Below are 12,308 nucleotides of genomic sequence, written 5' to 3' on the forward strand. Positions count from 1 at the left end.
ATTCCGGACCCCCCTCCTCAACCCCCCCAGGATTTTGGGGGGACCACCCCCAGCCACCCACCTTCTCCTCTCTGCACCCCTTCTCCAAGGCCCCCTCAAACCTCGCAGGGCTGGGTGTGTGGGGGATCCCAGCACCCCATTCATCTTGGGGGGAGCGGGTATGGACACCTGGATCAGGCTCCCTGTCAGGGATCGGGGTCTCCCCCCTCCATGGGGGGGTGCCTAGCGGGGGTCTCCCTTTGCTTGCAGAGCCGAGTGATCTCGGGTAGCGCGCGAGGGAGCCGGCGTGGGCGCAGGCAGGTGGAGGATGAACGGCGAAGCCGAGTGCCCTGCAGACTTGGAAATGACAGCTCCCAAAAACCAAGGTGAGCCCCCCCCAAACCTACCACCACCACCACCACCACACCGGGGGTCCCACGGGAGTACCACTGCTGTGGGGCATCTGCCTCATCCCCATCCCAGAGCACGCACACGTCTGGGAGCGCGCGGATGCTCGTGCTGGCAGCCGCTCCATCTCCGGCGAAGGGTGTCGGGGATGCTCATTTTGGGTGGCGGGTGTTTCGGTTCAGGGAGGGGAGGGGGGGGACACGGGCTGGCACAAAGAGGTGCTGCCTTCGCCGACCACATCTGGCCTGCATTAAAAGCCGGAGCCGTTACCTTGGGCCTCCAGCTTCCAGACCCCGGGGATGACATCAGAGGTTCAGCTTTTATTGGAAAAAGGGGGAGGAAAACAAGGTAAAAAAGGGATGTTTTTATTTGGGGCAGCAGGGCTTTGCTAGCCCGCCACCCAAAAATTCCCTGGGTGCACTGCAAAGCCCCGGGAGCACAGTCCGGCCACCCTGGCCTGCCTGGTCCCCCTGTCTTTCCTCCCTTGCCGCAGTCGGTGCGTTGCCCCGAGCGAACCCGGCTGGAGCACGTGTCCTTCGCCGGGTCTTTAGCTGGATTTAATTACACCGGGGCAGCTTTCCTAATATAGACCCGGCCCGGCCGATGCCAGGAGAGCCGGGGATAAATCGGTCCCAGGGCACAGACAACCCCATTCATCTTTGGCGGGTGAACTCTGCAATTCCGGCATTTTTCGGCAAACCCCGGCAGGAGAGAGAGGATATGGAGGGATGGGGGGAGGCGGCGTTGAGCAGTGGGGTCCCCACCCCGCTGCCAGCGAGTGTTCGGAGAGGTTTCCACAGTTTTTTTATGTATTCCTGCGGGTTGTGATTGTTTCGGCTGTCTGCCATCAGGGGGGTCACGCGGGGCCAAAGGTCTTGTGGCGTTTCTGTGTTGGAGGGGGGAAACTGAGGCACAGAGCTTGTTGATGGGGTCAGGTTTGGGGGGGAGTTGCGTCCCTTTCTCCCTCCCCACTTGATTTTCGTGGCTGTGCTGCTTTCGGGTATTTCTCCTGGTTTCTGCAAGTAAAGTTGGCACTGGCTTCACGGCCCAATTCTGCCTTGTTGGTCCTTATCTGGGGAAGGGCTGGAAAGCAGGTGGGAAAAATAGGAAGATAAAATTTGGGGCTCGGTGCCACCCCCCAGCTCTGATTCCCCCCCACCCCGAGGCACGGCAGGGGATGGGGGCTTCCCATCTCTTTTTACCCTTCGTGACTTTTTCGGGCTCCGAAGTTGGGAGTGTGGAGACACATCCTGAGCCCCTGGGCTCCCTGCTTTATGGGGGGGCTCTTTCCATCTCCCCCCTTCCCAATTAATCCCTAACGGACCTGGTGAGGTAACTACAGGACCGGCTGGATCCCAAACTGTTCTGCCTCGGCCCCCCAGCCTGGTCCAGCAGGGGAAATGGGGTGGGGGGGACAGGTCCTGGCTGTGCTCCCCCCGTGCCCCGGCTGTGGGTCCCACGTGTCCTTTAACATCTTTTGTTGGGATTTGGGGTTGGGGGGGGTGCGGGGGTGTTTGCCCTTTGCCAGACCGATGCAGTGGCGGGAGGTGGAGGCAGAGGTGGTGTTTTCGTGTGTATTGAGTTTGAGCGGAGGGAGAGCCGCAGCTGGGTATTTCTGGGGGATTGTTTTTCATTCCTGGGGACGGAGGGAGAGCGCGATGTTCCCCTCAAATCCGTGATGGACCGCACCATCCCCATTCCGTCGGGATGCTCTGTGTTCCTTAGGCAGCTCCGAACGCCCCAGTCTTTGCCCCAGCAGTGACGTGGGGCAGGGGACACCCTGGAGACCCAGTCCCATGCCCGGGGACCCCTTGGGTTCGGTTGCCCATCCCGGGCTGAATCAGCCAGGGCCACGTAGGCGTGCGGCTCGGGGCTCTGCTCCTCCTCCAACCTGTCCCCGGGGACCTCTCTTTCCGTTCCCAGGACCCGTTGCTTTTCCCCAGGGCCGCCCGTGTTTGCGGATCACCCCAGGGCTCCTCTCCTCAGTTCGGAGCAGAGAGCCCGGCAGCGGAATTCCCCTGGTGAGGAAGCAGCCCCAAAGTTGGTGCTGGATGGGGGCATTCGGTGCTGGGATGTCCTGCCTTGCTGCCTGTGCCGGCACGATGCCGCTGCCCATCCCGGCCTCCCAGTTGCTCCAGGCTCCCCGGCTTTGCCATGCACCCGTCCCACCATCCCGGCATCTTGTCCGTATGGGAGCTGGGGATGCTCCTCCCAGCAGCTTGGGGGGATGTTGGGGTGGTGTAACCATCAAACCTGTGCCGTCAGGGACCCCATTGCGAGACGGGGCGGGGGGCTGTGCTGGGTTCTGCCCCCCCTCCACCCCGCTTTGTGGTATCGGAGCTTTGACCTTGGCAGAGGTCAACATGGAGCTAGGTCCCAGGTGATGGCAAGGCTCTCCAAGTTGGAGGAAAAGCAGCACTGCAGGGTTTTCCATTGCTCCGGACACATCTTTTCCACTTAGAAAGTGGGTTTCCCTGCTTCCTCCTTGGCTGGAGAGCACGTCGCTCCCGTCTCTCTCTGCCGGGCTTCGCTCCCGTGCGTAGGGAATAGCCCTCTGCTCCCGCGCAGCAGAGCCATCCCCTTATCTGATGGTGTACTGGGGCGAGCGAGTCTCTCTGGTTTGCACCGAGTGGATTTTCTAGCTTTGCCTGGGATTGTTTTGGCCCGTAGAAAGTTGCTGGAGGGTGATGGAAACAGCCAGGTCCCTTTGATCTTTAATCTCGAGAGGCAGCATGTGGAGATTACGTGTCCCAGCGTGTGGTCTGGAGCTGCACGCCGGGAGCTGTAGTCCCCGTGTCCTGCCGGGAAAGCTGCCTGCCCATCGCTAAGCCTGTTTCTTTGGTGCTCAGACCGCTGGTCTCAGGAGGACATGCTGACTCTGCTGGAGTGCATGAAGAATAACCTGCCCTCCAACGACGGGAGCAAGTTCAAAACCACCGAGTCCCACCTGGATTGGGAGAAAGTGGCTTTCAAGGACTTTTCAGGGGAGATGTGCAAGATGAAGTGGATGGAGATTTCTAACGAGGTAACCGACAGCCGCACAGGGCTTGGAGGGAGTCTCTGCGAGAGGGACCGAGCATCCCGGTGACCTCCCAGGGCTGTTTGAATCGCTCAAGTTCAACGCCCCGAGTCCTCGGCCCTTAGTGCCGACACCACCCCGCTGCCAGTGGCATTGCGAACCCCTCGGAGGTGCGGGGATGGGTTGTTTGCGCAGTGGCATTATGAAAACCCTGTGGGTTTATGCGGTGTCGAGCGGTGACCTGCCCTGTCCCCCACCCCGCGCCTGTTCACTTTGTGGCCCTTCGTTGACCCTGCAGGTGAGGAAGTTTCGGACCCTCACGGAGCTCATTATGGACGCTGAAGAGCACGTGAAGAATCCTTACAAGGGCAAAAAACTCAAGGTATCGGACAAGAATTGGGACTGGGCCCTAAAGGGGGACCTCCCCCTTCCCCAGGATGGGAGGCTGTCACCCGTGTGGCACCCCAGACCCGTGTGGCTCTGCCACCAGAGCCCCTGCAGGCACCTCACTGCCCGTAATCCCCGCGGCCGGCTGCCCAAGGCTCCGGAGGCCACGGGCTCTGGGCACGGGCCAAGTCCAGGGTACATTTAATATGGCTGGCTGTATCGCGGGCAGCCTGCATCCAAGTTTAGCACCGGCGGGGGGGGCGCTGGGAAGCCGCCGTCCTATTCCTGGCCTGCCGGGTCGGGTGGGGTGCTGCTTTTGGCCGGGTTGGCACCGGGGCAGCCGATGCTCTGCCACCGGCCATCCCTGGGAGGTGGATCCGGGGTCCCCTCCTCCTGCCTCAGTTTCCCCTCTTGCGGCACAACCGCTCTGTGCCAACAGCTCTGGATGGCCGGAGGCTGCTCCCGAGATACTCGGCCCTGGGATGCTGGAGTTCCTGGGGAAGGGAGCCCTTGTTCCTAGTGTTTTTTCCCCCCTTGCCTGCAAAGCCGGGGTGTTCCCATCTCAGGGAGCTGGATTACCAGTGGGGCTGGATGGAGGCAGGTCTTCCCCAGTACCAGGGGGGAGCTGGGAGCCGGCAGGGTTTGGCTGTGCCCTCCGCAGTGCCACCGGCTCCGCACTCAGTATCTGCCGCTCTGCTGTCTCCCCAGAAACACCCCGACTTCCCCAAGAAGCCCCTGACTCCCTATTTCCGCTTCTTCATGGAGAAGCGAGCCAAATATGCCAAGCTTCACCCCGAAATGAGCAACCTGGATCTCACCAAGATCCTGTCCAAGAAATACAAGGAGCTTCCCGAGAAGAAAAAGGTATGGGGTGGGGGGAGTCAGCAAGCCCCTTCCCACTTGTCTGCCTCCGTGTGCCAGGCTCTGACTGCCCAGACTCTCCCAGTACAACCAGCAGAGCCCAGCCTCTGCCTGGTGAGGGTTGAATCCGACTCTCGATGGGAGAAAGCCGGGTGCTTGTTTAGTCTTGTCAGACCAGTAAGACTTCCTTTCCTTTTCCTGTCCTGGTTCCCAGGATCCGTGGGGTGGAGGCTGGCTGGGTCTGTCCGTTGGTCCGTCTCTTCCAGACGGACCTGGATGGTGACTTTGCTGTTGGGTGGATCTGTGTTTAATGCTGGGGTTAAATCACACGCCTCACCGTGGCCGCCCTGTCCGAGTGAGGGATGGAAGGGACAGGCTCTGCTCTGAGCCATGGGAGACGCTGGGAGGAGAGGTGCCCATCTCAGCCCAGCTCTGGAGGTGGCCCTGGGCTTGACTGGACCATGGAGAGCCCAGACAGGCATTTTGGGTTCCACTGCTCTCAATCTGGGTGGATTTGCCACTGGCAGGAAAGGTCCAGGGCACAAAGTCCTGCTGTGCCCTCTTGCCCAGGACTGCTTGGGTGGAGGAAGAGGAGAGATCCTGCCTCCAAATCCCTGGGCAGGCTGGAAACCCTCAGCTGGGAGCTGCAGGACTGGTCAGATGGGCTGGAGAGCCCTCGGGTCCCTTTGCGGGGTGGTGGGGTGCCCAGTCGACAGGGATGTATCTGCCTGCCTGTTCCGCAGTGCTGATGTCCCTCTCTCCACCTCCCTGGTGGCTTTGTGTCCCCAGATGAAATACATCCAGGACTTCCAGCGAGAGAAGCAGGAGTTTGAGAGGAACCTGGCGAGGTTCAGGTGAGCGGGCAGCCCCCTCCCTGCGTTTCCCTGGGCCCCTCCAGGCAGACCCAGTCTCCCCTCCTTCGTGTGGCTCACGGAGGAAGCTCTGATGGGCGCTGCGGCTTGGAAGCAGAAGGGAAGGGGGGATGATGGAAAAAAAAAAAAAAAAAAGAGCAAGGAAAGGAAAAAAGGAAGAGCAAGTGTCTGAGAGCAGCCCTCCAGCTGGGTGACTCGGCGAGGGGGAGAGAGCGGAGGACCAGCTAGGCTCTGGGGGTTAGGGTCTGCAGGGGGAGGACAGGAGCTCTGCCACCGGTACTGTTAAAAGCTGAAGTGACCACCCCGTTCCCTCCAGTCCTTTCCTTTGAACGTGGTCACTGTGACCCAGGTGGTTCCTGGCATTCCCGATGATCTGCCGCTGCTCCAGGGATGCAGCCCAGCCTGGTGCCGTGAAGGGGATGCTCCTAGCTGATGCTCCCCCAGGAGGGGCAGACTCAGATCATTCCTAAAATCCCTTCTGGTCTTTTTGGTCCCCCCACCCCGGTATCTGAGCCCATGGGGGCTTGGCCCAGCAGTGATGGTTACCCCTTAGCGGGGAGGTTTAAGGGGTACTCTCCTTCCACCTGCGACCTCCATAACGCTCTCCCTTCCCCGCCTCCCTGCTGGGTAAAGGGAAGATCACCCGGATCTCATCCAGAACGCCAAGAAATCTGACGTCCCCGAAAAACCCAAGACCCCCCAACAGCTGTGGTACAACCACGAGAAGAAGATCTACTTGAAAGTGCGTCCAGATGTGAGTACGGTGGGTGGGAGTGCGTGTGAGTGTGAGTGTTGAGGGGTCCTGTACCCCGCTGCTGGGGGGAGAGGAGGGGGAAAGGAGAGAAGCATTTTAGGGGGGGTGGGACGGGATGGAAGACACCGCTAGAAGCTCCCAGCAGTCTGGACAGAGGTAAGAAGGGACTCTGCACATCTGGAAGAGGCTCTGGGGGAGACAGACCCCATTTTTTGCCTGCAGTTGAAGGGGTGACCACAGCCTGAGTCAGGGCAGGAAAGATTTCCAGCACAGACATCCACCTCTGGCCAAGCCCCACACTTGCACGCACCCCCTTCCCTGGCCGCGAGCTTGGCTAGCAGCCGCCCCGTGGCCCCAAGCCGGGTGCCGCCAGGACAAGACGGCAGGCCACACTATTTTTGCCTTTTTTTTTTTAATTTTTTTTTTTTTTACCCCCCCTCTTCTATTTTTGGAGTTTACCCCTCTGCCCTCACCTCTGGCTTTGGGTTTTCAGGCCACCACGAAGGAGGTGAAAGAGTCGCTGGGCAAGCAGTGGTCTCAACTCTCGGATAAAAAGAGGCTGAAATGGATTCATAAGGCCCTGGAACAGCGGAAGGAGTACGAGGTAGGGAGCAGCCTCACCCGTTCCCCTCCACACTCGTCCCTACGTTCACTCTGAGCCACTCTGCCTCCCGGCCACTAGCCACCTGCGGCTAGCTAGCCTCACCCAATAGCCAGCATGGGGGTTCAGCCAGATCCCTGCAGGTCCCTAGTGAGTCTGAGCACTGCCTCCTCCAGCGACGTTTGGGGAAGGGAGAAGTGTCCCTGGGGAGATGATTAGGGCAAAGGTTGGCTTCTCTTTCCTCCTCCTCCGGCCCCCAGCCAAGCGGGGATCGGAGCCCTTCTCCTGACTGCTCTCCATCCTTTGCAGGAGATCATGCGTGACTACATCCAGAAGCACCCCGAGCTGAACATCAGCGAGGAGGGCATCACCCGCTCCACCCTCACCAAGGCCGAGCGCCAGCTCAAGGACAAGTTTGATGGCCGACCCACAAAGCCCCCTCCGTGAGTACCGTCCCTCTCTGAGCTATCGTGCGGACGCTGGTTCGTGCTAACGAGGAAGCTGGGGTTCTACGTGGCTTTGAGACCGACAAGAGCATCATTTCTGGGACCATGGCTGTCAATGACTCCATTAAACTGGTCCTAAAATATACATTAAATATACATTCGCTGAGAATCTGAGCAAGGTTTATGGTGATGCTGCATGCTCTGGGTTAGGGCGTAATCCAACCCTTAGATTCCCTAAAACACAGACACACCTAGCACAGCTCTTCACTGCCCAGTGCAGCCCAGCAGGCAGCTGGAGGCGTCTTGGGGGGCTCTTAGCACCCAACCAGCTCCGCAATGGGGACGTGAGCGAGGCGGGTTGTCCCTAATGTCCCTCCATCGGTTGCAGGAATAGCTACTCCCTGTACTGTGCAGAGCTGATGGCCAACATGAAAGACGTGCCCAGCACCGAGCGGATGGTGCTGTGCAGCCAGCAGTGGAAGCTGCTCTCCCAGAAGGAAAAAGACGCGTACCACAAAAAGTGTGATCAGGTGAGCGGATGAGGATGGACAAGACGGGTGGACGGGCAGATGGGCACCAGCGCTGTGGGGAGGGAGGAGTAGGATCACAGAATGGTCAGGGTTGGAAGGGACCTCTGGAGATCATCTAGTGCAACCCCAAAGGATGGAAGGGTTTGGGCTACAAATCTCGCTGGAGATGAGCCCTTTGCCCTTCCTCAATACCTGTTCTTGTTGTCTTGACCGCCAGTTCGTCCTGAGGTCTTCAGTCACCTCCCTTGGTCCTCTGTCTCCCCGGTCCATGTGTGTAGAGCCAGGAGATGGTCCGGGTGGAGGATGCTGTTGCCCAGGGGGCTGAGGGGACTGCACGAGGCAGGGATAGGAAGGGGGGATAATCTCCGTGTAACCGCATGTCTCCATCTCCCTCCAGAAAAAGAAAGACTACGAGATTGAGCTGCTCCGCTTCCTGGAGGTGAGTGATGTGAGGGTGCTGGAGACCCCAAATGTGGAGAGGGAGCCCTGGCCGGGGACCGGGATGGGTTAAACGGAGGCTGCACTGATGTTGCTCTCTTCTGCTCCCCCCAAAATGTGGCTGGACCCAGCTGTGGGTGCTGTGCAGAGGTGTTTGCACAGGGTCTTGACCCTTCCCTACCTGCCCTAATACCTGACCCAGTGTCTTCCAGTTGAGCGCTGGGAGGTGGGGACAGAGCACCCCCCCAGGCAGGAGGGGAAGCCGGGGGTGAGCGGAGGGCTGGTGCTGGAGGAGGGGTTGCCACCAGTGGCTGCGACCGTGCAGGCGGCAGCGTGTTTCTCGCTTCCTTCCCTCGGCCAGGGCGTAGGTGGGGGGAGCCGCACCGAGGCCGTCGCAGCATCGTGCTCGGTCCCCGGGCGGACGTGACGCGGCCCCGGCTGCGGCTGCAAGGGCAGGGGGGTGGAAAACCCAGGGGTGCGCGTGGATCCGGGCACCTGCCCGCCCTGCCTTTGCAGAGAGGAAGCAGATGAGACCGAGCCAGGGAGGGGAACAGAGCTGGGGAAGGAAGGGTGACATTGCCTGGCGAGGGGGGAGGCAGAGGCGTGGGGACCCCCAAGCTGCGCACCCAGGCGTTCCGTGCCTGATGTCGGCCCTGGCGGGGGTGGCTTTTGGATTGGGACAACTGAGTGCGTTAGTTCCCCCCTCCCCAGTGTCCCCATTGCCTGATTGCACCAAAGCCTCGTTAGCGTTGGGGCCATCTAACCGTGTCTCTCCTCCTGTGCCACCCAGAGCCTGCCCGAGGAGGAGCAGCAGCGGGTGCTAGGCGAGGAGAAGATGCTGGGCAGCAACCGGAAAGGGGCGACGAGTCCTGCATCCAAAAAGTCCTCACCAGAGACGGGCAAGGTGAGAGGAGCAACTGGGGAGATGGGGCAGCACGTGCCAGACACATGGGATGGGGTTGCTGGCATCTCACAGCGCTTTGAAGGCTTTGTTCCTTGGTTCTTTCACCATGTTTTTCCTGGGGTTGGAGGCCACCAGTGCGAGGCAGGTCCCTCTGTGGGCTTGCCCCCACCCACGGGCCCCGTGTCCCTCCCGCAGGCCAGCTCAGAAAAGCCCAAACGGCCCATCTCCGCCATGTTCATCTTTTCGGAGGAGAAGCGGAAGCAGCTGCAGGAGGAGCGGCCGGAGCTGTCGGAGAGCGAGCTGACCCGGCTCCTGGCCCGCATGTGGAATGACCTCTCCGAGAAGAAGAAGGTCGGTACCATCCCCGACCCTTTTCCATCCTTGTCTCTGCTGCTCCGTTGGGAACGTCCAGCAGTCCAGGGGATGCTGCCTGTCCTTGTCCTGCTGCAAGGGGCTTTGCTCGCCCCCCGGGCACCGCAGCTGGGGGATGATTGTCCCCAGGAGCATCACAGCTCCAGCGAGCCATCACCCAAGCACCCGTGTTGGCACCGATGGGTGCCACCAGCTATGCCCTCTTCTCGTGACCTGGTGGGTCAAAACCCAGCAGTTAAGGAAACCTTGGAGGGTCCTTGACCCTCAATTTAAAGGCTTGATGGTTTTCTCTGGGGATAAGAGTCCCGAGACCTGGGTGTGCGTGGCGGGGCGCTGCTGGTGCTGCTGTGGGGACAGCACTGGGGGAAGCTACGGCGTCCTGCTGCTCAGTGGCCGAGGGGCTTGTGCCCGGGGGGCTGTGCTGCCCCTTCACCCGCGCCGTGCACCCCTGCGCAGGCCAAGTACAAAGCGCGGGAGGCGGCGATGAAGGCACAGTCGGAGAAGAAGCACGGCTCAGATAAAGAGGAGCGCGGGAAGCTGCCCGAGTCTCCCAAGACGGCTGAGGAGATCTGGCAACAGAGCGTCATCGGAGACTACCTGGCTCGTTTCAAGGTGAGGAGTGGGCTGGGAAAGGAGCTTGAATTGGGGTCTTCACTCCCACCAGCAGGCATTGCCTTGCACCTTCTCCCTTGCCTTCACACCCGAGGCAACAGGTTGGGGCTGGGAGCCACGGGGAGGATGGGGGTCACAGCAAGGGGAGCGGGTGCCCTGTGGCCCACGGTGGAGACGGCGGTAGCGCTCCAACGTCTTGGGTGCATCTGTAACGTGGCGTGGGGGGTCTGTGCCGCAGAACGACCGGGGGAAGGCACTGAAGGCCATGGAGGCCACTTGGAACAACATGGAGAAGAAGGAGAAGCTGATGTGGATCAAGAAAGCGGCGGAGGATCAGAAGCGATACGAGGTGGGTCCCTGCTCCATCCCACCCCTCACCGTGCCCCCGCAGCCGGTACTGCCCCTCTCTCCCTGACCCCTCTCTCTTCTCCGGCTCAGAGGGAGCTAAGCGAGATGCGGGCCCCTCCATGCTCCACCAACTCCGCCAAGAAAATGAAGTTCCAGGGAGAGCCGAAGAAACCTCCTATGTGAGTACCCGGGGTCTGGGGTCCGAAAAGTTGGATCTGGCTGGGCAAGCAGGCTGGTGGAAAACAGCCTGGAGCAGCCGTGGGGTGGAGGCAGCGTGGGCTTGGACCATGGTGAGGATGGCTGGTGGTTAGTGCGGGTTGCTTGTGGACACCTCGGTTCTCCGTGCACGCCGTCCGATGTGGTCTCCGCGCTCCTCTCTCACAGGAACGGTTACCAGAAATTCTCCCAGGAGCTGCTGTCAAACGGGGAGTTGAACCACCTCCCGCTGAAGGAGCGGATGGTGGAGATCGGCAGCCGTTGGCAGCGCATCTCCCAGGGCCAGAAGGACCACTATAAAAAACTGGCGGAGGAGCAGCAGAAACAGTACAAGGTGCACCTCGAAATCTGGCTCAAGGTGAGCATCGGACCCTGACTCACGGTGGAGTGGCACTGGGGGGCTCTGGGATTGGATGTCCTTGGGGATACTTGGCGTGGTCTTTGCTCACAGCCTGCCCCTGGGCAACCACCATCTCCGGACCCCTTTTTTGACATTTTGTAACTTTAAGAGCCTTTAAAAAAACCCACATATATATAGGTGGGGAGGGGGCGCCCTGTGCTAGAGTCCTTCCCCGCTCCGTCCCCCACTCCGTGCGCCCTGACCGTCTCCCCTGTCTCCGCAGAGCCTCTCGCCTCAGGAGCGGGCTGCCTACAAGGAACACACTTCCAACGTGAGTATCCACCCGTCACCGCCATACCGGTGGGGGGGAACGGGACCTGGGGGCTTTGGGCTGGGCTGGGATCAGGGTTGGGGTGTGCGGTAGATGAGCTGAGCTCGGGAGAGCCCCGCAAAGGGGTTCACCCCTGTAGGAGCTCGGCAGTGGGTTTTTCTCCGTGCTGGGCACTGGGAAGGAGCCGAGCTGGAGTCGTGCAGCACTAAACGGTTTTATCTTGTTCCCTTCCTCCTTGCAGAAACGCAAGAGCATAGGGAAGATCCGGGGCCCCAACCCCAAGATGAAGCCAACGATGCAATCCAAGTCGGTGAGTGCAGGACGGCCGTGCTGCGCGTTGGGGACACCCAGCACCCTTCTCCCTGGGGAGAGCGTCCCAGGGGGGGACCCAGACCTCTTGCTTGAGGCGTCCCTGGTGCTTTCTGCCACCTGCCTTGTCCTCGAGACAATAACCTCCCCAAATCGGTGCTCAAAACCCCCCTGGTCTGACTTCCCCACCCTGTAGTCTGCGACATCCCCGTGCACCCCCTTCTGGGAGTCTTTTTGGGGCCGTTTTTAACATAAATGGGGAAAAACTCCCAGACAAGGTGTGGGGTAGGAGCCACCTGATCCCACTGGGTGGATGGAGGAACCTGAAGGCTGATGGCCAAGGATGGGATGGTGCACCCATGGGTGCTGGTGTCCCGGGGCGCCCGCCCACGACCGACCCCCTCCCGCCCCGCAGGAGTCAGAGGACGACGACGAGGAGGAAGATGAGGAGGAAGACGAGGACGACGACGAGGATGACGACGATGACAACGGCGACTCGTCAGAGGAAGGCGGCGACTCCTCGGAGTCCAGCAGCGAGGAGGAGAGCGAGGACGGGGACGAGGTGAGGCTGCGCTGGGTGC

General features: G+C 60.7%; 1 protein-coding gene across 1 annotated transcript; it reads left to right on the forward strand.

The window, feature by feature from the left end:
• Positions 1–245: 245 nt before the first annotated feature.
• UBTF (upstream binding transcription factor, RNA polymerase I) lies at positions 246–12,289 on the forward strand (the record flags this gene model as incomplete). The annotated part of the gene is made up of 19 exons (XM_009880090.1): positions 246–365; positions 3,237–3,412; positions 3,705–3,788; positions 4,502–4,657; positions 5,444–5,508; positions 6,160–6,280; positions 6,774–6,884; positions 7,191–7,324; positions 7,716–7,857; positions 8,255–8,296; positions 9,086–9,199; positions 9,395–9,550; positions 10,028–10,183; positions 10,422–10,532; positions 10,622–10,710; positions 10,916–11,105; positions 11,371–11,418; positions 11,660–11,728; positions 12,143–12,289. Coding segments are annotated over exons 1-19 (2,169 nt in total), but the record flags the coding sequence as incomplete, so codon positions are not given.
• Between the last annotated feature and the right edge of the window lie 19 nt (positions 12,290–12,308).

Source organism: Charadrius vociferus, unplaced genomic scaffold (genome assembly GCF_000708025.1).
Source record: "Charadrius vociferus isolate BGI_N301 unplaced genomic scaffold, ASM70802v2 scaffold3122, whole genome shotgun sequence".
NCBI lineage: Eukaryota > Metazoa > Chordata > Aves > Charadriiformes > Charadriidae > Charadrius > Charadrius vociferus.